The sequence below is a fragment of the Pituophis catenifer genome, unplaced genomic scaffold, assembly GCF_029215685.1.
Source record: "Pituophis catenifer annectens isolate HBS135680 unplaced genomic scaffold, rPitCat1.0.hap2 SCAF_2, whole genome shotgun sequence".
NCBI lineage: Eukaryota > Metazoa > Chordata > Lepidosauria > Squamata > Colubridae > Pituophis > Pituophis catenifer.
Window position 1 is genome coordinate 151,660,257 of NW_027256882.1, and position 25,012 is coordinate 151,685,268.

At 37.3% G+C, this 25,012-nt stretch overlaps 1 protein-coding gene across 1 annotated transcript; it reads left to right on the top strand.

Moving 5' to 3' along the window:
• Positions 1-841: 841 nt before the first annotated feature.
• Positions 842-22,259, top strand: MMD (monocyte to macrophage differentiation associated). Its single transcript, XM_070934824.1, has 7 exons — positions 842-984; positions 10,827-10,908; positions 13,096-13,256; positions 15,748-15,822; positions 17,326-17,427; positions 19,032-19,101; positions 21,365-22,259. The coding sequence occupies exons 1-7, from the start codon at positions 956-958 to the stop codon at positions 21,563-21,565; spliced, it is 720 nt and encodes a 239-aa protein (XP_070790925.1). The 5' UTR covers positions 842-955; the 3' UTR covers positions 21,566-22,259.
• The last annotated feature ends 2,753 nt before the right edge of the window (positions 22,260-25,012 follow it).

Genomic DNA, 25,012 nt, shown 5'->3' on the forward strand with positions numbered 1-25,012 from the left:
AGGAACAGATCGTGGAGAGATGGCCACCTCCTTCAAGGGTGGGTCATTTAACTTTCAGAGAAACATCCTTTCGTGTTTTGTTTGGTTTTTAAGCAAGTAGCTTCCTCTCTGGGAATGATCAGTGGAGTGTCTGCACCGGCGGAGGGGGGGGGATTTGAAGCCCTAGCAAATCGTTTTGGTATGAAAAGGGCGGCCCACAGCAGACGTGCCTCAGGTGAACACGCTTTAAATCGTACGCCTTTTTCGACGACCAGGCGGAGCCGGCTCGTTACCCCCCTGCCGTAGGGTCTGGACCCGAGCAACGCCACGCAGCCAGCCCTCCGGCAGCCATTCCCTAGGCCACGGCGCCCTCCCCGTATCTGGAAGCGAACGACTCTCCTTTCCAAAAGATGAGTCGCTCCCGCAACCCACGCCTCGCCTCCTTCCCCTCGACGCCGAGGGAAAAGTGAGCCTCGCGCGCCATCAGCGGGTCCCACCACGTCGCCCGGCTTCCCAGGGTGGGGAGAGGGGGGGAAGAGGCCGCGCACGCGCGCGCGCGCGATTGGCTCGCGGTTCTTTGCCTCTCGCGCCCCTTCCCAGCCCGGCCGCTCCTCGCGCGCTCCAGCCTATTGTTCTGCTTGCCGCCGCTTCCTTTCCCCCCCCCACCCCCCACGGAGGTGGGCGGGGTTTCCCTCCCCGGCCTCCGACTGACACTTCGGGGGCGGGCCTGAGCCGGTTGAAAACGGGAGGCTGGAGCCGGCTGGCCCGGCGGGAGAGAAGTGGCGGCGGCGGCGGCGGCGGCGGTGCTGCTGTTGCTGTTCGCAGCTTTGGGCCTGCTGTGCGTCGCTTTGGCTGCCTCGGCTCGGGCTGGCAAGCCAATGAGGGCCCGGACTCCGGCCCTCGCTGCCTCAGGAGCTGCCGGGAGCCCCCCGTGCCGACCGCCGGCCCGAATAAGGGCGGGTTGACTGGCCCCCCCATGCGGCGGCTCCAGGAGAAGTTCAGGAGGTGAGGCTTGGCGGAGGCTTATCGTGGGCGGAGGGGGACTCCGTTATAAGGCTTGGCGGTTCCCTCCTCTCTCTACCGTAGGAGGAAGGCAGATTCTCCCCCCCCCCCACCATCACCTTAATGGGTGTGTTCGCCTTCGGATGCTTTTAATCGGGGAGATTCTGCATCGTTCTCGTGGCCGGACCTTATTTTCAACCGTTCACCTCGTGTTCCGCCTCGGGAATGAAGACCTCTTAAAATAAAACGGTCCTTTTTTTAAACACACACGTGTCTTGCATCCAAGTCTGAAACGGGCTTCGCTATCCCTTTCCCCCTTCCTCCGTTTCATGGCATGGCTTTGGGGGGATTTTAATTTGCTATTTTTGGGTTGGAGAGAGAGAGAGAGAGAGAATATCAAGATAAGCTTCATTTGAGTTGGCACAATAACCTGCTGCGGGGTAGTCGTGTCGAGGGGTCAAGTGAAAATAGATTCGGGGCGAGAGTCGTTAATCGAGATTAATTAAAGCAGGACACGAGGGATGTCGTTGTGGTGCTGTGTGTGCTGTGTATCTCGTTCAGGCATAGGTGTAAACCGTTGCCTCTTTTTCTAAAGACAGGAAACCTATAAAAGGGCTGTGGTCTTGACTTGCTGCCAGGAGGCTTTTTGGTATTTTTGTGTTTGTTTTTTATACACAAATGCTTATGGATTTAATCTCCAGCACTCAATTTTGAATGCCACCAACGGTGTTTCTCTAAAGAAGTTCAATGTGCATATATATCTCAGTACAGGTGGAATTTGGGAGATACTGATGCATTTTTATTAGCAGGAAGATGGGAAGAGAGAGAGAGATTACTTGACCATGAGTTTCACCAAGTGATGTAGAAAAATGTATGTATAGTCATTATAAAGCCACATTTGGGGATGGTGAACTTTTTTTTTCCAGGTGAGATTTATTTTGACTTACAAGCATGGGGTTTTTAATCTGTAAACTAATTTTTGCTTCTAATACTAGTCCTTCATTGTATTTCAGTGGATGAGATACATACAGGCTTTTTCCTTAAGAGTTTACAAAAAGGTGCATAATGACATTCAGTATATGATAAAATTAATTTTGTTTTTGAAGGTAAATTCATAAAGAAATTCCTGCTGTCAAAAACAAATGCATGAATGGGAATGGTCATCTGTGCATCTGATTTTGGAAGTGGTTTTGTGAAATACAGAGAAAAATTGAAAGAGTATACGCAAATTACTTTTGTTTTAATACACTTACTGGTAACAAGACATTAATTTAATCCAAGCTGATAGTTTATAGGCACATATCCTATCATTTTTTTTCTACATCATATTTAATTTTACCTCATTTCTCTTCCCTGCACCATCTTGAATTACCTATTTATAAATACAGCTATTTATCTGAGGCATGTAAACATTTCTGGCCTGAGTTTTCTCAGAAGGGCAACTGAAATTCAAATTCTTGGATTCCCTTCCCTCCCTTGTTCTTTACTTTTGGTGCATTAATGCATTTTATTATTTCCTCTCTTCCACTATAACTCCAAGTGAGAGAAGGGGCAGGAGTTATTTCTATAAGCCACCTAGAGTTACTGTGAGCAGGCATATACATTTCCTTAGTAAATAAAAAACTGAATCTATACATTCTTTGAAACTGACAATTGAGACAGCTGAAGTTACAGGGAATGTGAGCATTTGGTATTGCATATACTTGCTGTTGACAGTTTCTTAAATTTATACATATATTAAAAAGTGGCTATTATCTCTGATGCTTGAGAAAACTTGGAGTACAATAGAGATGATTATAGTACTTTTCTTTCAGAAAGGAAATAGATCATAGTGAGATGAAGTTTTTCTTCATCTAGTAGTAGGTGAAAGTTCATATATCCGGTGTTTGTCTTGTTCATCTTACTTGAACTACATTTCTCTTTCATGTGTAGCATTAGAAAGCTTTTCCATTTCCCCCTTTTTTTATTTTTCAGAATCATCCATATAGTTGATAGATTCATCAGTTTGAGGCGCAAAGGAAGGATTAAAATCAGTTTAGGAATAACATACTAAAGCAGGGATGTCAAAACAGGCGGCCCACGGGCCGGATGCGTCACTCGCAGGCCACACCCACCCCAGCTCCACAAAGGGAAAAAATGTCACGTGATGGCAATGTGACGCCGCGAATTTGAATTTAGTGCGAATTTGTGCACTAAAATAATATGGGAAATATTGTGTGTTAATAGAATCTGAAAAAATGAGTCAAATATGTGTTAGGTCAGAAACAATAGTGCTAAAATAATAATGCAAATGTTTGATCTTATTTTAAATTATGTGATACAGGGCTTAAAGTGACATCTGTTGTATTCTTTGCTACAGTTATTATCTTGATGCTTGGAAAATGTATCGGATTTCCTCTTTAAAAGAATGAATGGTTTAATTTGAAGCATGACTAGACCTGCCTTTACATTTAGTCCAATTCCACATGGCAACACATGCCTTTATTATTCACATTGGATATGCTGAAGCATTGGCTTTCTTCTTCCTCTTTTATCATCATTTTTAATTTGAAAAAGATCTAAAACATTTTTTTCCCCGCATATGAGTCAAGAACAGTTATTTGGGACCAAGTTTTTACACAGTTAAAAATAGACAGCTAAAGGAGACAGATAATAGAGTAGAACCGTTGTAAATTTTGGATCCATTCTTTAATTAAGGGAAACTCCTTAGGTCAAACTGTAGTAGGTAGCAGTACTTGCCAACCTTGACTGATCTAGAAAGCTAAGAAGGTATAGTCTAGTTCAGCGGTCACCAACTGGTGGTCCGTGGACCACTGGTGGTTTGCGAGAAAATTTTGGTGGTCTGCAGAAAAATTATTCACATTTTTTATATTGCACTAAATCGGGTCCTCAAACTACGGGCCCTGGGGCAGATATGTGCAATGAACATTTGTGTTGCTGCAGAGAGTCTCCCCCTTCAGGGTCTTTTAATGTGGGTCAAAGGGGAACAGAAATTCCGATTTGGGGTCTGCTTCAGCCTCCTGGTGCAGGGCTTTTGGCAAAGACTGGAGGGAAGTGCTGCTGGTGGCGAAGAGCCAGAGGACCTTGTCTGCATCATGGAACTGCATCATGGCCTGGAACTGGCTGACCATCTCAGCCCGCTGAGTCTCCAGGCGCCTGTACCTGGCCTTGCACTCCCGCAGGTCTTCCCTCTGCTTGGAAAGTGTTTTCTTTCTTTCTCTCTCTCTCTCTCTCCCTCCCTCTCCCTCTCTCCCTCTCTCTCTCTTCCTCTCCCTTCCAAAAAACTTAATAATATTTGGTGGAATGCAATTGCTCACAACTGTAAATAGATGCAAAACAATCTTAGATTAACAAGAGGAAGGTTAATAAGCTAATTTTGGGGAATAAAACTGCACTATGGCTACTGATAGCTATGGATCAAGCAGCCTGTATTAAAAAGATTGTTTCAATCCAATTTTGTATAAGATTGCCCTTTAGAGCTATTTTATATTTTGCTCCAAAAGAGGCATTAGGGCTTATTTTCCGGTTAGGTCTTATTTTGGAGGAAACATGGTATAAATAACAAAGAGTTACTTGCAAGCAAATACATGAGGTTCCATGCTTGTATTTTCATGCATGTAAATTAATGAGGAGAAGAGATGGAACACTTTGTTTCTGTTCTGTAATAACTCAGCATAGCTAAACTTTTGTGGCTTATTTTTAAGCCAACTCTGCTTTTAAAGGAAATATTCAAGACATGTTTTGGTGAGACAGGGAAAAGGGAGGATGTGAATACTTTATCTCAAATAGGAAAAAATTCCACATTCCTATTATACCTTGCAGCTTGTCACCTGCAAGGATTTCTGTTTTTAAACAACATTCATGTTGTTTAATATTGTAAATTACTGCTTAATACTATAATAACTCTACTGTAATGCAAATTATTCCCTGCAGTTTCCTTGACAATGTTTTTAGAAGTCTTTGCCATTGTCTTCTGCCTAGGGCTGTGAAAAAAGAATGGGCTCAAGGCCATTCAGATGATTTTGTGCCCCATTTCTAGCCTCATGCTTTAACTACTACACCAGTCCAGCTGAAACTGCGGGGTGTTGTCTGGAGCCAAAAGTCTGAAAGCACCTCCACTTCAAAAGAAAAAGAAAAAAAGAAAGGCAAACTAGAGATTTTCTGCCTACAGAAACTAGAGGCAGCTCCTGAGGGAAAACAAGTTTCAATGCAATATTTGGAAAACACTATAGTAATATCTTTATTTGAATTCTTGAAATACAAAAAATAAAGAGGATTATTATATTACTAAACTTTAAAACTAATTTGGAAAAGTACAATAAAATTGATGCATTCTCAGAATTCAATCTGTTAGACATATTAGCAATTTGCATTTAAAATTATTTCCTAATTTTACATAAAATTGGTAGAGATATGTATCCCTTACAAGGAATTTTTAATTGCAAGAATATAAGGAAATAGTAGTTGCGCTTGTACTGTCTGTATAATGAAGCAAAATCTTGCCTCTGTGAATCCTGTAATACACTATATTGGTCCAATACAGTTATTTAATAATATATAATATAAACCTTAGAGGCTTAAAATAATAAGCCTCTAATAAGCCTGCAAAACATTTTTGAAGTATTTTAAGCTTGAAATGAACTATTCCAACATTTATCATCTGTATTCTAGGAGAGAATGTAGAATTAAAGGAGAAGAATTACAGATAAACACTGAAGTTGATAAAAGCATAAGAAATTTATTTTTAATAGCAGGATTCAGTTTATTTCACCCTTAATGCTATATACCTTTGCTTGATAGAAACATGGAAACACAGAAAACTTAATGGCAGAAAAAGACCCAGCAGTCATCCAGACTGCCCTTTGAGTGTTTTGTTTGTTTTTGCTTATTTTTAACTTATTATTTTTAATTAATGTTTTATTGTTTGTTTATTAGAATATATACAAAGTGTATGTGATATTACAGGTAGTCCTCATATAGTGACCTCAGTTGAGATCAGCGGCTTGGTTGTTAAGCGAAGTTGATTGCTAAGTGAAACCACAACTGTGCTAACTTCGACTTTCCTTTGCTTTACAGATGTGCAAAGGTTGTAAATGTGAGAATTGGTTGTAAAGACACTTTTTAATGACCATTTTAATTATGAACATTTGCTTCCTGAGGTAGTTGCTAAATGAGGATTACCTATATTTTTTGTCTTTTAGGGGAAAAAAATAAAACCATTTTATGGGAAAGGTCATAAAGTGAATGATATAGAAAAAGCTTTAAAGGTAATTCAGTATAATAGATGCTGAGTCCTGATACAGCATGATTTATGTCATCAAGCTAGATATTCTTTTTTAAAAAAATATCCTAAAGATTACTTATGGAGGAGATTCACAACAGAAAATAGTAATAAAACACCTGGCTTAAGGAAACTGATGCAGCTTGGTGCTGAAACATATTGCTAAAAAACCTTGGGATAATTATAAAATCACTGGAGTGTGTGTAGGAATCTATACAGCCAAATTTCTATTGGCAAGCTGTGGGTGAACCTTTTCCCTGAGAGTGCTAAATCCCTCCACACAACAGTGCCCAAGATTTATTTACATACCTCCTTCAGACTTGACCCTGGGAAAGTGCCAGAAAGGAGAGCAGCATACTAGTTGTGCACTATTGCTTCAATGTGGCATGCTTCAGACTCCTTCTGGTAGTAGTATATTCTACCTCACCAGCCCTTCTAAAGGAAAGAGAAGATGCTGAGTATATACTCGGCGGATATTCCAAAGAGACACTTAGAGCACCCAAGCAGATTTACTCCAGCCACCCACACACACATACTCTTTCCCCATGCTGGTTTTGTCACAGTTTCTGGGTCATGCAAATACTGGACAAATGATAATCTTCCTCCCAGTTTTTCATTGGGAAAGTATGCCTTATGTATCATGTACAATTGCTGATATTTTCTATATTCATTTCTGTAAACTTCAGGTGTTGGTTATTAGTTTGTTATATTTGCTGCAGGATGGTGCCGTGATAAGCAGACTTATTGGAATTATTTTATTTGGAGTTATGGTTAGTAAACAAAGCCCTAAGCCTTTCTCCCCATTTGAAACTTGTAGATTGACTGGTATAAAGTGGATTATAAATAGGGCTAGCATCTTTTTTACAGTGGAGAAAGGGAGGGGAAGATGCTTATTATGGATTACAGTATTATGCTCTGCAGGAATGATAAATCTTTCAAAACAATATGTAAGGCATTTTAAAAGATACATAGGTAACAAAGAACTAGGAATTATCAACCTCTGATTCTCTACCTGTAATAAGAAGCCATCTTTGGAATTTAATGTATTTTCTATGTGTAGAAGAAGTTCATTCATGCAAGGAACAGTCTGAATTCCAGCCTGTTATATATATCATGAATGGTGTGAATGGGTTTTAATGTCTTAATGTTTTTAATTTTTAAGTGTTTTTATAGTGATTTTTTTAGTGTATTGTGAGTCGCCCTGGGTCTTCGGAGAGGGGCGGCATATAAATTGAATAAATTATTATTAATTATTATTATTATCAAAGCTGTAAGCTATGCAAAGTGAGTATGAAAATTGCAAAGTGAGATCAAGAATCCATATATATAAGGAAAATTAATGATATAAAACAGAACAGAAACTATTCAGCAAAGCTAAATCTTGTACTTGTTTTCAAAAGCTTAGCACACATGAACAAGTTGTGTATGCTCTTAAATGGCTTTATCAATGTAATAGATTTTGTGTGAACACCATTTTCGCTGTTCTGTATGTTCCTCATTGTTCTTAACCTTTTTTATGATTTATCCACACGTCCCCCTGACTGCAGAACGAATATCCCAGTAGAATAACTGCTTTTTGTGCCATGTCCTCCTGATGCTGAACCCACAGTGAGACACCTTAAATTCATTTTTAGCTGCTTCACTTTTAAACAGTGTTTTCCCTCTTCTTCCAACACAATTTTTGCCATGGTTACAATGTCATTAACAATGTGATTGCTGGTACAGACATGGGTGGGATCTATCTAACTCTAGTTCACCATTTGGGATTATTGTGGCATGGTGCCTCCCTTCTTATTGCTGCCTGGAGGGACTTGGGAACTGGGGGGAGATAGGCAGGGGAGCATTATAGCATCCCTGTGGTCGGTTAAGGGACCAGGGAAATGCTACAGTGGCTGTAACTTCGGGTCCACCATACCATCAAATAGTTGCTAAGCGACCAGTCATTAAGACATCTATACTATGGCAGTATATACTGTAGATTAACAGTTGGTGTAGCAGTTTTTTGGCCACCAAACATCTATGATGGCTTAAGGTGACAGTATTTTAAGGTGGCTGCCCTTGTTATGCGCAGATTGTCTATGAACGTAGACTGTGTGTGGACAAGTATAATGAAATATAGGACTAATTTATACAAAATACATTAAGTTTAAAAAAGCATGATGGTTACATAAATGTATTCAAAATAAACATATACAGTTGGTGTTAAGATCTACAGACCCCTGTTAAAATGCCAGGTTTTTGAGATGTAAAAAAATCAGACCAAGATAAAATCACAGCAGAATTTTTTGCCTTTTAATATAATGTATAAGCTGTACAATTTAATTAAATTTAATTTTAAAATGAAATGAAATCTTTTGTATAATAAAAGATAAACATAAAATGTACAATAATGTGGTTGCATAAATGTGCACAACCCCTTACAAGTAGGGATGTGGCTTTGTTCAGAATTTGGTTAAATTCTGAACAAAACCACATCCCTATTTACAGTATAAGGGAATGTGCACATTTATGCAACCACATTATTGTATATTTTTATTGTTATTTTTCTCTCATCCAAACTAATATTAAAAAGTAGTTAGCACACACCTGCCATTAATTAAAGTGACTCTGATTGAGCCCAAGTAATGGTCAGCTGTTTAGTAGGATTTTTCTGACATTTACTCAGTTGCCTCTTACAGCAAATGTCATGGTCTGCAATGAGCTTACAAAGCATCAAAGGGATCTCATTGTTGGAAGGTGTCAGTCAGGAGAAGGGTGCATAACAATTTCCAAAGCATTGGATATGCCATGGAACACAGTGAAGACAGTCATCCACAAGTGGAGAAAATACAGTACAACAGTGACATTGGCAAGAACTGGATATCCCTCCAAAATTGATGAAAAAACAAGAAGAAAACTGAGAGCCAAGAGGCTTACAGCAACATTAAAGGATCTGCAGGAATTTCTAGCAAGTACTGGTTGCGTACTACATGTGACAACAGTCTTATATTCTTCATATATCTGGGCTGTGGAGTAGGGTGACAAGATGGGAGACTTTTATTACAAAGAAAAACATTCAAGCCCATATACATTTTGCAAAAACCTACATCAAGTCTGACAAAAGCACATGGGAAAATGTGTTAACCTGGTCTGATGAGACCAAAGGCTGAACATTTTAGCCATAATTCAAAAAAGTACGTCTGGCACAAAAACAACACACTGCATCACCAAAAATACACCATCTCCACAGTGAAACGTAGTGTAGCATTATGCTTTGGGGCTGCTTTTCTTCAGCTGGACCTGGGGCTTTAGTCAAGTTGGAGGGAATTATAAACAGTTCCAAATATCAGTCTATTTTGGCACAAAATCTTCAGGCCTCTGCTAAAATGCTGAAGATGAAGAGAAATTTCACTTTTCAACATGACAAAAACCCAAAGCATACCTCCAAATCAACAATAAAATGGCTTCACCAAAAGAAGATCAAAATTTTGGAATGGACCAGCCAGAATCCGGACCTGAATCTAATTGGGGTGACCTGAAGAGGGCTGCGCGCAGGAAACGCCCTCCCAATCTGATAGAAGTGAAATATCTTGGTCTGATTTTTTACATCTCAAAAATTTGGCATTTTGACAGGGGTATGTACACTTTTTGTATCCACTATACATACTTGCATTAGGTAAGTATATACAGAATTGAAATTTTACTCTCATAACTATATTTTTTCTTTTTATCACCTTTTTAAAGCAATTACCATATGCTTTTTATTTTGATAATGTATATATTTGTCATGATTACCTTTGTATTTTTTTGTTCCTTTTTCTGTTATTACTTTAAAAGCAATCAATATAAATTTTAAAGGGTGGCTATGCTCCTAGATTAAATGTTTGTGGGTTTAGAATGTATGAGTGGAATAAAAACATGTACCTACCTTTTTTTTTTTTACAATTTGAAGAGAAATCAGCAATACACTCTCAGGGTGCTAGGTGATAATAAAAGTGATACTTTGGGACTATCTGCTTTCTGCAGACTCTCTGATACAGAGATAATTTGTAAGTCCAATTGTGTTCAAAGCCATTCAACTCTCAAATTACTAAATATTTAATTTTAGTAAATTAGACAATTCATAAATCTGTTTTAAGTACTGCATAATCATTCTGCCTTCAATTTGGAAATATTGCTTTTCTCTTCAAAATGTAAAAAAAAAAAAAGGTGAGAAATAAGGTGGAGTAACATTTCCAAATCATGCCTCTATTACCCAACCTCTTAATATCTTTGTTTCAGGGTGTAGATGTCTTTTGCCATTGGTTTCTTTCCCCCAAATAATGTTGTGGTAAAATGGATGTACTGTGCATTGATGCATTTATAGTTGCTCAATGTTACTTTAAATTCTAAATGTTTTGTTCTGCCAAATGTGGAAAAAAGCACTTTTAATGAAATTCTAATTTTTCATTGTAAACGTATTTATTTAATGTTCAGTATCAAAAACATTAAAATATGAATTAGTTTAATTCAATAAATAAATGTATCCCTTTACATTCTTGCAATATTAATCTGCATCAGCCTAATACCTTGATTATCTCAACAGATTCATGAATCATCCAGCTCCAGCAAACAGTCGTTATAAACCTACTTGCTATGAGCATGCTGCTAACTGTTACACTCATGCGGTAAGTAGATTTCCTGGAAGTCAGTTCTTATGATAGTCCAGATAATTCTGATTACTGTCTGCCGTATATATTAGTGCATAATCCTATCCATGGATTAAGTAGACCCTCAATTTTTTAACCAAAATATAGTGAAAAATACACCATCTGTAGATAAGCCGAACTATTGTGAAAATCAATGCATCAGAATATTTTGAGTGTCAGCTTATCCATGGGTAGCACATTTTTCATCGTGTTTTACTTAAAAACACGAGGGTCTGTTTATTTGCGAATGGATTAATATGAGAGTATGCATGGGTACTTTTAAAAAGTATTGCTGTATATACTCATAGCTAAGCCCATCCATGGATAAACTCAACCCAGATATGGGAATTTATTTTGGCACCTAAATTCTCGGTTTATCTGCGAGTGTATACATTAGATTTGATAGTATATTGATAATTGATTAGATCAGGGGACCTTCCATTTGTTATCCATTGCTTTAATTCATTTTTCTGGTACAGTATAGGCTACTTGTGTTTGGTTTGTGTACAGTTTTGGCAGTTTATGCTAAAGGGAGGACTCAACCAAAACCTTGTAGATTCTTTTCCATTGTTTGCTTTCATGGGACATGAAATTCATTAAATATATTTATTAAATATAGTAAATTAATTCAGTATTATATCAGGTTTTGAGTCCCTCACCTTTTCTCCCCAAATTATCACAACAGTAAACTGAAATACTAAGATTTTGAGGAACTTAACTGGAAATAATATTTTCCTCCCTTCCCCTTTCCCTTTAGCAAAATGTGTCACAATTATTAAAATGCTGATCAACAAGTAGCCTGACTCTTATTTGGTCTGTGTCAGCTAAGTTATTCTTCTGTTATTTCTATATCTCTTCCTCTTATTTCAAGTTTTCCTTTTATATTAGGTTGACCAGCAGTCTTAGATTAGATAGTTAGTGCAATAGTTATCGTAGTTGCAATGGTGTAGTTGAGAAATCTCTCAAATAACATAATACATATGTTGGGTTTTTTAACTGTTAAGAGAATTGTCTGGTAACATTTTAAATTTTTGGCTACAAGGACAGTGGTTTCATATAACAATTGTGCTTGTAAACTGGAACTAAGCAGGCATCTGAAAATAAATTGATGAGTATCAATTTATTGATACAGTATTGGCTAGTACCACAATACTGTATAGAAAGTATTAGTTATGTCATGCATCTTTGACTATACAAAAATTTTCATATACTTTTATATATAATACATATAAGTGAATAAAATGTCTAGGCTTATCATGCTGTTTAGAAACAAGTATATTTTCAGCAGGCTTGAATATGAAAATATTTTAGATATCTTACTTTATATTTTAAAGGCAATGAAGTAGTTACAACACATAAACATGTTAACGCAAAATTTGGTTGGTTTAGCCCTGTGCTTTTGAGCAAGGTATAGTAGCCTGGTTCACAACTAGTTCTAAGCCTAAACTATGGTTTATTATGCGTAGTTTACAGGTTGTACTAAACCAGCATCCAGCAATTTTAAAGACAGTAATCATGAGTCTCTGTATTTAAAGCATACACGTTAGATATTTTGTAAGTATTCGGGGGGGGTGGTGTTCCTCACTTGCACAGTGAATTTAATTTCAGCTAATTTTGATCTCAAACACAATGTTGCCTGACAGTTGGGTGCTCCTTTATGCCTTGGCATGTGGTGTGTCGTTGTGACACAGCAATTCTGTACCAGCAGTTGCTATTCAAGATAATTGAGAAATCTTGAGATTAAACGCTCAAGGAAATTAGAAACATTGTTCCTTCTTTCCATGATAAAAATGGAAATCAAAAATTTGTTTATTTGTTATATACTAGGATAATTTAATTTTGTTTTTAAAACCTCACTTATTTTCACTTCATTTGAATCAAGGGACAGAGAAAAAAAATGACTATTAGGGCTTTGACAGCTATCTGAGATAAAATGTCTTCTGGGCCAACCTCCTATGTGCCCAGGAAACCTTGAAAAGGTTTCAGACCATTCATTATTTTAAGTAGGGGTGCTTTGTTCGTGAACCAAATGATTTATTAAAGTATTTGCACAGTAATATGCAGAGCAAATTTATAAGTGGCATAAAATTCAGAGGAGGAACAGCAAGTAATTCATTGCCGTTGTTTTTTTGTTTTGTTTTGTTTTCTTTTTGTTTTTTGGCCTAGTTTCTTATTTTCCCAGCCATTGTTGGTAGTGCCCTCCTTCATCGACTCTCTGAGGATCAGTGGGAAAAGATAACAGCATGGATATATGGAGTTGGTCTGTGTGCACTTTTCATCGTTTCAACAGTGTTTCATATCATTTCTTGGAAGAAGAGTCATCTAAGGTAGAGATTTCTGGCACTTTCTTCTGATACATTCTGATCTATTTCTAAGAGTGCTTTTTAAGTAAGTCTTTTATGTTGTTATGTTTTAGAGCAAAATAGATTCGTTACAATGGTTCTTCTTGGTACAATTTATCTTTTGTAATTTTAAATATTCCCTGATATCTAGATCACAAAATATCCTGAAAATTAAGCTACCGAGAGCAAATGTTGAATGCATTAGCATTGATCATAGGGCTTAGTCCCACTCTTTGCAAGGAATGTACACTCTTTAAAATAGTCACTTACTACATTTCTGCAATCAAATAATCCAGAGACATTTTTTAGTTAGTCCCTTGAAACTCATTAGCAAACATGGAACTTCAGGATGAAGAAACTAACTTGGGTAACTTCCCTAGAATTATGCTCTCTTGCAACAGTTGCTTATGTAAGAAAACCATATCTTACCCTCAACATTTGCATCCCCTCTTCTAATTTTGGGAAGAAAACATTCTCAAGAGTCCTATGATTTCTATAGGAAGTCTTCTTTTTATTGAATGTTTACTGGTCTCTAAAATACTAAAGTATTGTCCTATCTTTATCTACTACTAGCTTTTTCTACAGAATAGTTCTAGGATTTATTCATTTGGACACATATGGGGTATGATCAAACACTATTTTTTTTTAAAAAAAAAAGACAGAAAATCTAAAGGCATCTTAAAGCATAAACATGCCAGCATAATATAATTAGGGGAATAAAATAACAAATCATCAGCCTGGTCAAAAAGCTCATTTCAATTAACTTATTTTTGAAGCACCCAAACGTCCAGAATAGAATACTTTATTGGCCAAGTGTGATTAGACACCCTAGGAATTCGTCTCTGGTGCAGAAGCTCTCAGTGTATATGCAAAGCAACAATAATCATAATAATGATACCAATAAGAGGGAGTAGTAGAGTAGATGAGAAAGATAATAATACTACAGCCATAACACATGGGTAAATATACTTAGATATAAGAAAGTACTGTGGGAATTAGGTGTTCAGCAGAGTGATGGCACGAGGGGAAAAGCTGTCTCTGTATCTAGTTGTTTTTGCATACAGTGCCCTGTAAGTGGTGTCCCGAGGGGAGGATTTGAAACAGTTTATATCCAGGTATTGAGAGGTCTGTAGTTATTTTGTTCAGCCCTCCTTCTGATCCATGCAATATACAGGTCCTCTATGGAAGGCAGGCTGGTTGCAATTGTTCTTTCTGCAGTTCTAACTATCGTTGGAGTCTGTACCTGCCCTGTTTGGTTGCTGACTTAATAATTCCTCTGGGGCAGTCTGAACTTTCTGAGTTGATGCAGGAAGAACATTCTTCGTTGTGCCTTTGTAATAATGGTTCTAATGTTAGGTGTCTATTTCAAATTTCAGGTTATATTTTTAAAAATGCTTTGATGACCACACATATATTTTTAATCAATTAATCCTCTAGTGTATACCTGCAATAGAAAGATGGGAATGTCATGGAACAAATAAAATATGAATTTTTAGCCTAAAATATACTAGAATGAGAATCGGCTGCATGCTCATCCCTCAACTGCTGGGAAGCTTTGATGTGCAGTGGAAGCTCCCCAAATGGGATATTACACACACTCTCCAGCAGCCTCCTCGTCAGCAGATCTTGCTGCCAGGAAGCATAGAAAAAATATAAATGGCTTCCTGGTGCCAAACATTGCTGAAAGGTCACAGTGAGGAAGGAGGAAGCCTTGTTGCTTCCTTCCAGCAATTTTAGTAAGTGGGGTGGGAGAGGGAGTAGAGGGGAAGAAAAACTCCTAAAATTAAAGGCATTCTTGCTGCCACTATAAGCCAATTTGCAAGTGACTGAAGATTTTATTACACACAAGAACAATTTTGGCACTTAGTTTTAATTGTCAAACAAGTATCTTGAGTCTTTTAATAGAATCCGTTTAAACAATGTTAATACATGAGCATATAAGTATACTGCAGTGATATATATGTTCTGGTCTGCCCGAAATATATATATGAAAAACACAAAGTTTTTGTCCTTCTCCAGGTACCAAATTCCTAAGTTGTATTGCAAAGTAAATTCAAGAATTCTTTTCTCCAGAATTTAAGCAACAAAATGACTTGGTACTTTCTGTTGTATAATATTTTTGCTAAAATGTTTATTTAAAAACAAACCAAACCAAAAAAAAACCTCATAGGACAGTTGAATAAAATATTTGAACTGAAGACTCAAATATTGCTCAATTTTACATTTCAAAAATACAATAAAAATACAATTTTGGGAAGAAAGAGCAGAAAAGCACATTTGGATACCGGTTGTTTGATTTAGATGCTTTGCCAAGTGTTTTTTTTTTTTTCCTGAGAGGCTGGAGAAAACAAGCATCTTATAATGATCTTTCATTTTAGTTTAGTCTTCTCTGTCTGCTTAGTACGTCTTGGGTGGAATTCCAGGGTAATTATTTTAATGGTACTTTTTTCTGAATTGTTCCCTGTTTGCAATTTAGGACAATGGAGCACTGTTTCCATATGTGTGACCGAATGATGATCTATATCTTCATTGCAGCATCTTATGCACCTTGGTAAGGAGGAAACTATATGCTCTTGGGTAGAAAACAAATGTAATCCCATATTACCATTGTAGCTTCCATCTGAAGGATTAGTTAAATAATTGCTCCTAATCTGAGAAAAAATAAAAGTAAAATTTGTTTTCCATCTGATAAATTAAGTCTGGTGATTGGGGCGGGGGGTGGGGCCTTTTCAACTTAGTTGACCTGATCCTACAAGAATAATACAGAATCAGATTTCTGCTTCATTGGGGACTGTCCCTCAAATAATGTACCGCAGCTGTAGCTCTGAATGTGAGGCAACAATATTATGTGATGCTGCACTTACACTATACTCTTTTCAGGGAAATGAAATAATTTTAATAGAATTTTATTGTTATAAGAAGCTATGGTACACATTTTTATGAAACTGTAAGCAAATTTTAGTTTCCAGTGTAATAGGAATTATAAATTATAAGATTAATAAATTAAAATGTACAGGTAGTCCTCAACTTATGACCACACTTGAGCCCAAAATTTATGTTGCTAAGTGAGATGTGTTAAGTGAGTTTTGCCCCATTTTACGACCTTTCTTGCCACAGTCGTTAAAGGAATCAATGCGATTGTTAAATTAGTAACATGGTTGTGAAGTAAATCTGGTTTCCTCATTGACTTTGCTTGTCAGAAGGTTGCAAAAACTGATCTTATCACTCCAGGACACTGCAGTTATCATAAACATGAACCAGTTGCCAAGCATCCAAATTTTGATCACATGACCAAAGGGATGCTGCAATGGTCGTTAAGTGAGAAAAACAGTTTTGACAATTTTTCAGTGCTACTGTAACTTTGGTAACTAAATGAACTTATAAGTCAAGGATTACCATATTTTGCTGTCAGAAATAAGTTTTTCAATTCATTATTTAATGTCAGTGATACGAATGTTCTAAATAAGCTTGAATATTATGCATTCAAGGGACACAGTGGCTAAGATGCTGAGTTTGTCGATCGTAAGGTCGGCAGTTCAGCGGTTCAAATCCCTAGTGCCGCATAACGGGGTGAGCTCCTGTTACTTGTCCCAGCTTCTGACAACATAGCAGTTCGAAAGCACATTAAAAAAATGCAAGTAGAAAAATAGGGACCACCTTTGGTGGGAAGGTAACAGTGTTCCGTGCGCCTTTGGCATTTAGTCATACTGGCCACATGACCACGGAGACATCTTCGGACAGCTCTGGCTCTTCGGCTTTGAAACGGAGATGAGCACCGCCCCCTAGAGTCGTGAACAAATGGCACACATGTGTGAGGGGAACCTTTACCTTTACCTTATTATGCATTAATACGGCTATATTTTAACTTAACTTTTTTCTTGAATTTTTTTAAAAACTAAAACCATATTAATAACAAAAAGGATTTGTTTTTCTCCTTCCTGCCTTTGAGAACTCCTGACTGGATCTTTTTTTTACATCTGGAAAAATAATTTAAGATGTCTTTAATATGCCATTCTTTTATTAGTTCAGAAAGTCATTTAAATATTTTTTTTAGGTTAAATCTTCGTGAACTTGGGCCTCTGGCTTCTCATATGCGTTGGTTTATCTGGCTAATGGCTGCTGGAGGAGCTTGTTATGTATTTCTCTACCATGAAAAGTAAGGATTCTTATTATTATTCTTGAAGTGATATATATCTGTCTTTAAATTTAGGAACATATCTCTTTGATAAGTGTTTGCATGTGGTGTTTTTACATAAAAAACATTGGAATAGAGTGCCAGTCAATTGCTTTTTCAGGATAAAACAGACCATTTTTATTTAATCACAGTCTTATTTCTCTTAAGAAAAATGCATTTCATATTAATTTTTCTCTCTCTTGCAGTGCCAGTATGAGGACATTATCAGCCTATAAAAAAAATCACTTGTCTCGCTTTTAAGATTTTTTTTTGATAAATAATTAAAGCAGCACTTAATATTCTGCTTCATGAGAACAGCTTGGATTCATATGAAAAAAATTAGAGTATGTGGCTGCAGTGCATTTTTTATTCCACTGTATACACCCAGACCATACTCTTAATATTAAAATTCTAGGGGAACATATTTTCTAATACAGCAACGGACAGAATTAGGATTTATTGCTAACTGAATTCATCAAATCCTGAATATTCTCATAGAAGCTCTCTTAATTCTAAATTCACATATTTTGTTTCTGGCTTGAAGAGTTGAAGTAAAATACAAAACTAGGCTCTGAAAGTTTTAAGTATGCTTATTGTTATGCTAGCTAGTAAGTGTGATTGATCTTTACGGGAGTTTAGCCCAATGTGTTGCCTCTAAATGTATCATTTGAAGTAGCTTTTCACATGTTTTGTGAAGTTATGAAAATTGTTACCCAATACAAGTAGTCTATCACAGTTGATTTAAAACGGGGGTCTCCAAATTTGGCAACTTTTAAGACTTGTGGACAAGGCTGGATGAGGAATTCTGGGAGTTGAAGTCCATAAGCCTTAAAGTTGCTAAGTTTGGAGATCCCTGCTTTAAAAGATTGCTGTAGAGCATGGGTGCCAGACTTACAGTCTGTGGGCCACACGTTTTTTTTTTGAGCACGCCAGACAAAAAGTAAGCAGGATTTAGTTTTTGTTTTCTTCCATTTGGGGATGGATTGGAGCAATTTTTAAAGAGAATATCAGTGTCTTTATTCTTACAAAGTTTGACGGCATGTTTGAATTTTTTTAGAGAAACTAAACCCACCACAAATCAGATCTATTTTAGCTCTGGCCCAACACTGCTTGACCTTCAGCATACTACATGAAATCTTGTGCAGATCTTGAGCCACTAGCTAGTGTATACTCTTGCTAAAGTTTGTTATGCTGGGCTGCACAAGATACTGTTTCCACAAGTGCTTGGGATGCATCTTTTTCTGTCCATTACTTAGGAATGCATTCCCCAGTGTAAGGGAAAGTCTTCTTTCTGAATATTGGTGAGAGGTGGCAAGAGGGTAATTCACACTCACATGTTTACTGATGCTGTTTATTTCTCTACTAACAATGGAAATTGAACCAACAAGAAACTCTTCCCATTTTCCGGCTGCTTCACGTTATATTAACAAATCTATCATTAAAGATTTGCTGAAGTTTGTTTCTATCTTCTGTCCAAAACAACAGGAATCTGGTTGATACTGAAGCAAAAATATGTTGCATTTCTAAAGCAAGAAAGTGTAGTTTTCATAATTGCAGGCTAATGTACCTTTTGTTTTTCTACATAGGTATAAAATTGTGGAGCTCTTCTTCTATTTAGCAATGGGATTTTCTCCTGCTCTAGTTGTAACTTCCATGGTAAGGAACGCATATTTAAATAGTTGCATTTAAAAGAAAACCTTTGTGCAATCACTGATACACTTCAAATTTAAAAGAGCACTAACAAGCCAACTTTATTTTTTTCTCCCTTTTTCTTTTTTTTTTTGGTATTGGAACAACACAAATGTAAGAAAGCAGCAACATCTTAAAATCTTCAGTGTGGTATAGTGGTTAGATGTTATACTAAGAGATGGGAGAGTTAAGTTCTAGATCACTGGCAGCCAGAAACTCACCGGTGATCCTCACAGAGTTGTCCTTGTTTATTTGTTTGTTTGTCCAATTTATATAGCTGCCCATTTCATAAAATGAAAGATTCTAGGTGGCGTACTTTGAAGCTAAAGCAAATAATAAATCCTTAAAACAATTATTATCATTATTATTGCTAAAAAGCACAAAAACTGGGAGGGGGGGGACCTATAAAAACAAAGCTAAGAAGTAGTCACTGAAAGGATGTTAATATTTTTTATAGGGAAGAGGATAGGGGAGGGACCATTCTTTGTCTCTGTAAGCTCCTGTGTAAAAGGCAGGATACAAATCAGATAAACAAATGAATAACAGCCTGATCATTATCTTAATTTCTGAAGACTTTTAGTAATATTAAATTAACAGAACAGTTATGATTTTAATGGATGTACACAAACAATGTTGAGCCGCTGATGTTGGACGCATTCTATTAATAGGGATTGCATTCCTTCGCTGGATCAAAGTGCAGCATCCTGGAAACTATTTCCTAGCATTGCATGGACAGACAACAGAGCACTTCCCAATGCTCTAAAAGGAAACAGTGGTCAATAGTATAAAAGCCTCTGGAGAGATACAGCAAGCATCTCTCCAGTACAAATTATCCAAATTATTGGCTGTGTTTGTGCCAGCTCGTGTCTGAATGCAGATGTAGGGGTGTAGATGATTACTTGTAAGAAGCGTTTGGGGTTGCAATGCTACTACCTTTGTCATTAATTTGGCTACACAGAGGGACAGTAGGAATTGGTTGGGTTCAAAGATATTTCCTTAAGGCAGGAGCGTTGTCATTGCTTTCCTTAAGGGATGGGAGCACTTGGCCTTAATTATTCCATATCCAACCAAGCCACTGAAAGACACTTGATCAAAGAAGATATTCCCCAGAATCATCTAGCATTCAGTCAGATCCATTGACCTTTGAGGGGAATCCAAACTAATGCACAAAACGCATGAAATCATGAACTTCCTTGACTCCAGCATGGAAGTTAAATTTTTGGAAGCCTTCAGATCTCTAACTCTGCATTTAAGACTACCTGTATCTGCTCAGTCAGGGTTTCTATTAGATGATGAAGCCACCAGCATGTATCCTTAAAGGTAGCCAAATCCCAAAGAGAAGAGTGGTGGAAGGGTCTCTTCTGCATGAAGTACTCGGTTGGCAGAAAGTGAACCCATACAAGTTGCTGTTCCCCATTTTTTTTTTTTAAATTTGATTTATATGCCGCCCTTCTCCGGAGACTCAGGGCAGCTTACAATGCGCTAAGCAATAGCCTTCATTCTTTTGTATATTTATACAAAGTCAGCTTATTGCCTCCACAACTAGGTCCTCAATTTACCTACCTTAGAAAGGATGGAAGGCTGAGTCAACCTTGAGCCTTGGCGAGATTCGAACCTGCAGTAATTGCAGGCAACTGGTCTTAATAACCAGCTTAATAACAGGATGCCTTAGACCACTGTACTACCAAGGCTCGTTAGTTAACTCGTTGATTTTTTCTAATGTCATGGACATTAACGTTTTTATTAGAGACCAACCTGGTGTTCATTGGAAGTATTATCAAGGTCTGTGGCTGCTCCACCTGACTGTCCAGGTTACTTCCACAAGCAGAGGCACAGGAAAGAATCATTATGTCTAAATAGTTTTACCTTTCCACATGGATCTGTCTCCCCATTTCTCCTCTTCTTCCATTTATCCTTATTATACTTGGATAGCAACACCAGTAGCTACTGGAGAGGAACGTAAACACCTGCCTAGGTCACAATAATCCTCTCCCTTCACTAAAGCAATAAATATATTGCTGGTCACTGCAGAAACCAGGATGCTGTATTACAGAGCCTCTTGGTTTTAAGCCAAGAGCCTTTCATGTCAATACCTGTTAATAGTTTTTTACCTTTACCTTGTCTGTGTGTAGCCTGAACAGAATTGTACTGTATTCCTTAAGTGTTAATGACTTCTTTTATATGCACTCGGGTTAAAAAGAAACTTGTTCCCTTTTCTGTTCATCTACAGAACAACACGGATGGACTTCAAGAACTTGCCTGGGGAGGCATAATTTATTGTATGGGAGTGATCTTCTTCAAGAGTGATGGAATAATTCCATTTGCCCATGCCATCTGGCATCTGTTTGTTGCCACAGCAGCTGCCGTTCATTATTACGCTATTTGGAAGTATCTTTACAGAAGTCCTGCAGATATCATCCTTCAGCTATGATATGAAACACAAAGACAGAGACATTTGCAACAACAATATGCCTTTGACTCAGTATTACTTGGGGAAAAGAAATTCTTGGGAAACGTGGGGAGGGGGAATTGTAGAGGGAAAAATGCACTGACTTCGATCGTTTTCACCTTTACTGTGAACTTAAGTGACAAAAGTCTTTCGTAGAATTACAGTTTGCATAGCAAGTGCTGGAGCACCTCATTCTGTAAGCACTGTCCTAGGAGAGCCTCAGTTGAAATAAATAGGACTTGGGCAAGAACATGGCACTCCTGTTCATTTCAGGCCAGCTTGCACAGAAGCCTATTCTTTTCATGTTGCATCCACCATGAAGATGTGGAGGCTACATCTAACCGGTGAACTTACAGGTGGGGCATTTAAATCCATTTAAGCCCAGGTTGGGATTGTGGTTCAAACCAACATGCTGCATTATGAAATATCCATTCCACATTAACAAGCTACAACGATGTGAAAAAATGGGTGGTGGTATGTTTACAAATTCTTTTTTAATGTCTGTCGTAAGTTTAACTTCTGCATCTTTAAACGATGTAAACTTACGAATTGTAGAAGTTTTATGTGATAGCAAAACCACATTTTTAAAATTGCCTCGATCACTTTTCACAAATAATTTCATAAAATACAAATCATGGACCGATAGGGTTTAGCTCTTCCCTCCCAAACCTGATAAACCAATGTGACTTTTATAAAATGTTTTTTTAAAATAAATTAAAGAAATTGCTTTTTTTTTCTTTTCTTTTTTTTTTTTTGGCAAAAACCAAAAACAAACCTGCTACATTCAATGTATTGGTACATAATATCTACCAGGTTTTTCATTTAAAAGAAAATGTGATTGATAATTTCTAAAACTGGCTTTGCCAAACTAAAAACCTGAAAAGCTTCCGCCCACTGTGGTAAACTGAATTGCCTGTGTGGAATGTATTTCAGAATACAACTAATGCTACCTAATACAGTGCCATTTCTAGAAGAATTTGTAGGTATCTGTGTGAAAGCATTCTGAACATTTTAGTTAGAAATTGTGACCAGCAGTTAACAGCTGTAACATTTGAATGACTAAAGCATCAGTAATTTTGTAGATTCATAAGATATTTGGTGCTCAAGAAGAGGTTCTAGTGCAACTTTATGCCTATTTACTCAGAAGTAAATCTCGTGGTATTAATGAGGTTTACTCCCTAGTGATATTAGGACTGCGTCCTTACAGTATTCAAGATTACTAGTTGAGCCAATTACTCCCATTGGGTGTAACCTCACTAGGATACTTTTGCCATTTCTGAAAACTAAAGAATTGCTGATAAATTTTTGAATATTAATAGTGAGTGGTTCACTATAACACCCAAATGGCCTTTATTGAAGGGAAACTTAAAAGACTTGTGATGTCTCCTCCATTTGGGATTTAAAATCACAAAACTGCAAGCGTATGTGGTTCTTACCATAGTAATTGGGATAATAACGGTAGCAGTTTGGTTGTCTGGTGTGCTTATTAAATGACAAGATGTTCGAATCTTCGTTGTGATGGTCATTGTCAAGTTACTGTATACGTCCCACTGTATTATGAATGTCTTATATTAAGATTGAATTTATGCTTTTTGTAACTTGCTCTTTTTCATGTAAGTGGTTAAAAAAAAAAAACTAAAACGAAACATGTTGCCTTTTTCAGATTTTACTCTGGAGATTTTACCTGTGAAACAACAGAATGAAACTATAAAAATGTTGGGGGAGGGTTGCCTCCCAGCACCCAGGAGTATGTAAACCTCTTCAACATTTGCCAGTTGGTTGTAATCTGGGTTCTAGAGTTTGATGCCTTCGTTTTAGATTAGAGAGGCTGCTCAGAAAGAAACCTGGTTTCAGTGCAGTATTAGCTAATGACTATAAAATTGTAACTTATCAGACTCTCTTCCAAAGCTGTTCAGAGTGTGAAGGGGTCTGTAAATTTCTGACTAAGCAGTAGTTGTTTCTTTTTCTTAACATGTCAACATTTTATAGACAATGTTGCAAAAGAACGGAAGAGCCTTACAAGAAATTTCCATCTAGCTATTGGAATCCAAGAGTTGGAGAACTTAAATATATCAGAGTACAAAACGTTTACTGCGTCCATTCTGGAATATCTGAATGACACAGTTCTGTTTTTTATTTTCTTAACTGATGTATCTGATTCTAAATATTTTCACTTTACATGAGTTCTCTTAAGTGTAGTGCTGTTAAAACCACTAAAATGTGTTTAAAGCTCTGCTTTTGTTAAAACTAGTTCTAAATAATACTGCTACCTTTATGGTAATTTCTTGTGGTCTTTATAATGTTGCATATTTTAAGGATGAAAAGTGTTAAGGTTGAAAAGAACTGAACATGTCCTACCCCTAATTTAATCTAGTTCCTGAAGGTTAAATGTACTGGATTAATGCAAATAAACATTTTGTGCAATTTGGAATTCTGTTGGCAAATGTTGATTTATCATGGTCTGGGTCATACAAGACTAGAAGTTGCTATGGTTCGTTTTGTATAATCAAGATTGTGGCCATAAGTGAGGCCCCTGTGGGCATGCAAAGGTACCAGAGTGCCAGACACTGACTAACTACCATACATCTTTTATAGTCTGCAGCACAAGAGAATACTGACATCTGGCCCTATACATATATGTTTGAAAGAAGATTCAGCTTCTTTCCATATGTTTCTTTTACTTGAAGGAAATTACTGTGTAAGAATAGAAAGAGGTTGACTCTATAGAGTGAGGGGGAATGTGCTCTTAAAGGGTGTGCAGGGTTTTAATATCTGCATTCTGCCTCTTTATTATAGTAATGAAGAAAGGGCTACTCTGTGAAAACATTGAAAACAAGCAATAGTTCTAACCCCCAGGTCTGGTGACTGGAAGGGGCTAGAATGAAGTAAAGCATCATTCTACCAGTTGAGTAGTTTGTCTATAGGGAGACTCATTGGTGCTGGGCCCCCAAGTAAAATGTTGCAAGCTCAGATGGAAAATGAGTTTAGACCAGCTAATTCTAAGGCCTTTTCTTTCCCTCAAGAAGTGCTAGAATAGGCCCTCACCAAGTTTGCATCCATATTTTTCTTCCCAATCAGACATAAAGGACTGAAAAAATAGAAGAAAACATGACCATTGACTTGTTGCTTTGTTCAGCTTAAGTGACAGGCTTTGAAGAACCTGGGCAGCCACTCATTCTCAACATTACTTAGAATTGTATTGTCCTGATAATTGATTTCATCACCAGAGTAGAAAACATTCTAAATCTTGAAGCATGCAGGTATTAACTTGTTTTAGGGTTGACATTTCAAAGGGAACTCTCTGAACTATAATCTCCAACAATCTGACAATCCTACAACAGAAGTGTAAACTAATAGCAACGATTAAAAACCGAGCCTGGATAACTGCAGTCAAATCTCTTGTGAAGCATCTTAAAATGTAGTATTTGT

What these genes read in the sequence shown, in the direction of transcription:
- MMD (XM_070934824.1), top strand. Translation starts at nt 956, where the DNA reads ATGCGGCGGCTCCAGGAGAAGTTCAGGAG. An exon ending in GCAGCATCTTATGCACCTTG is followed by an intron (nt 15,823 to 17,325) that starts GTAAGGAGGAAA and finishes TATTTTTTTTAG; the next exon opens with GTTAAATCTTCGTGAACTTG. An exon ending in GTATTTCTCTACCATGAAAA is followed by an intron (nt 17,428 to 19,031) that starts GTAAGGATTCTT and finishes TTTTCTACATAG; the next exon opens with GTATAAAATTGTGGAGCTCT.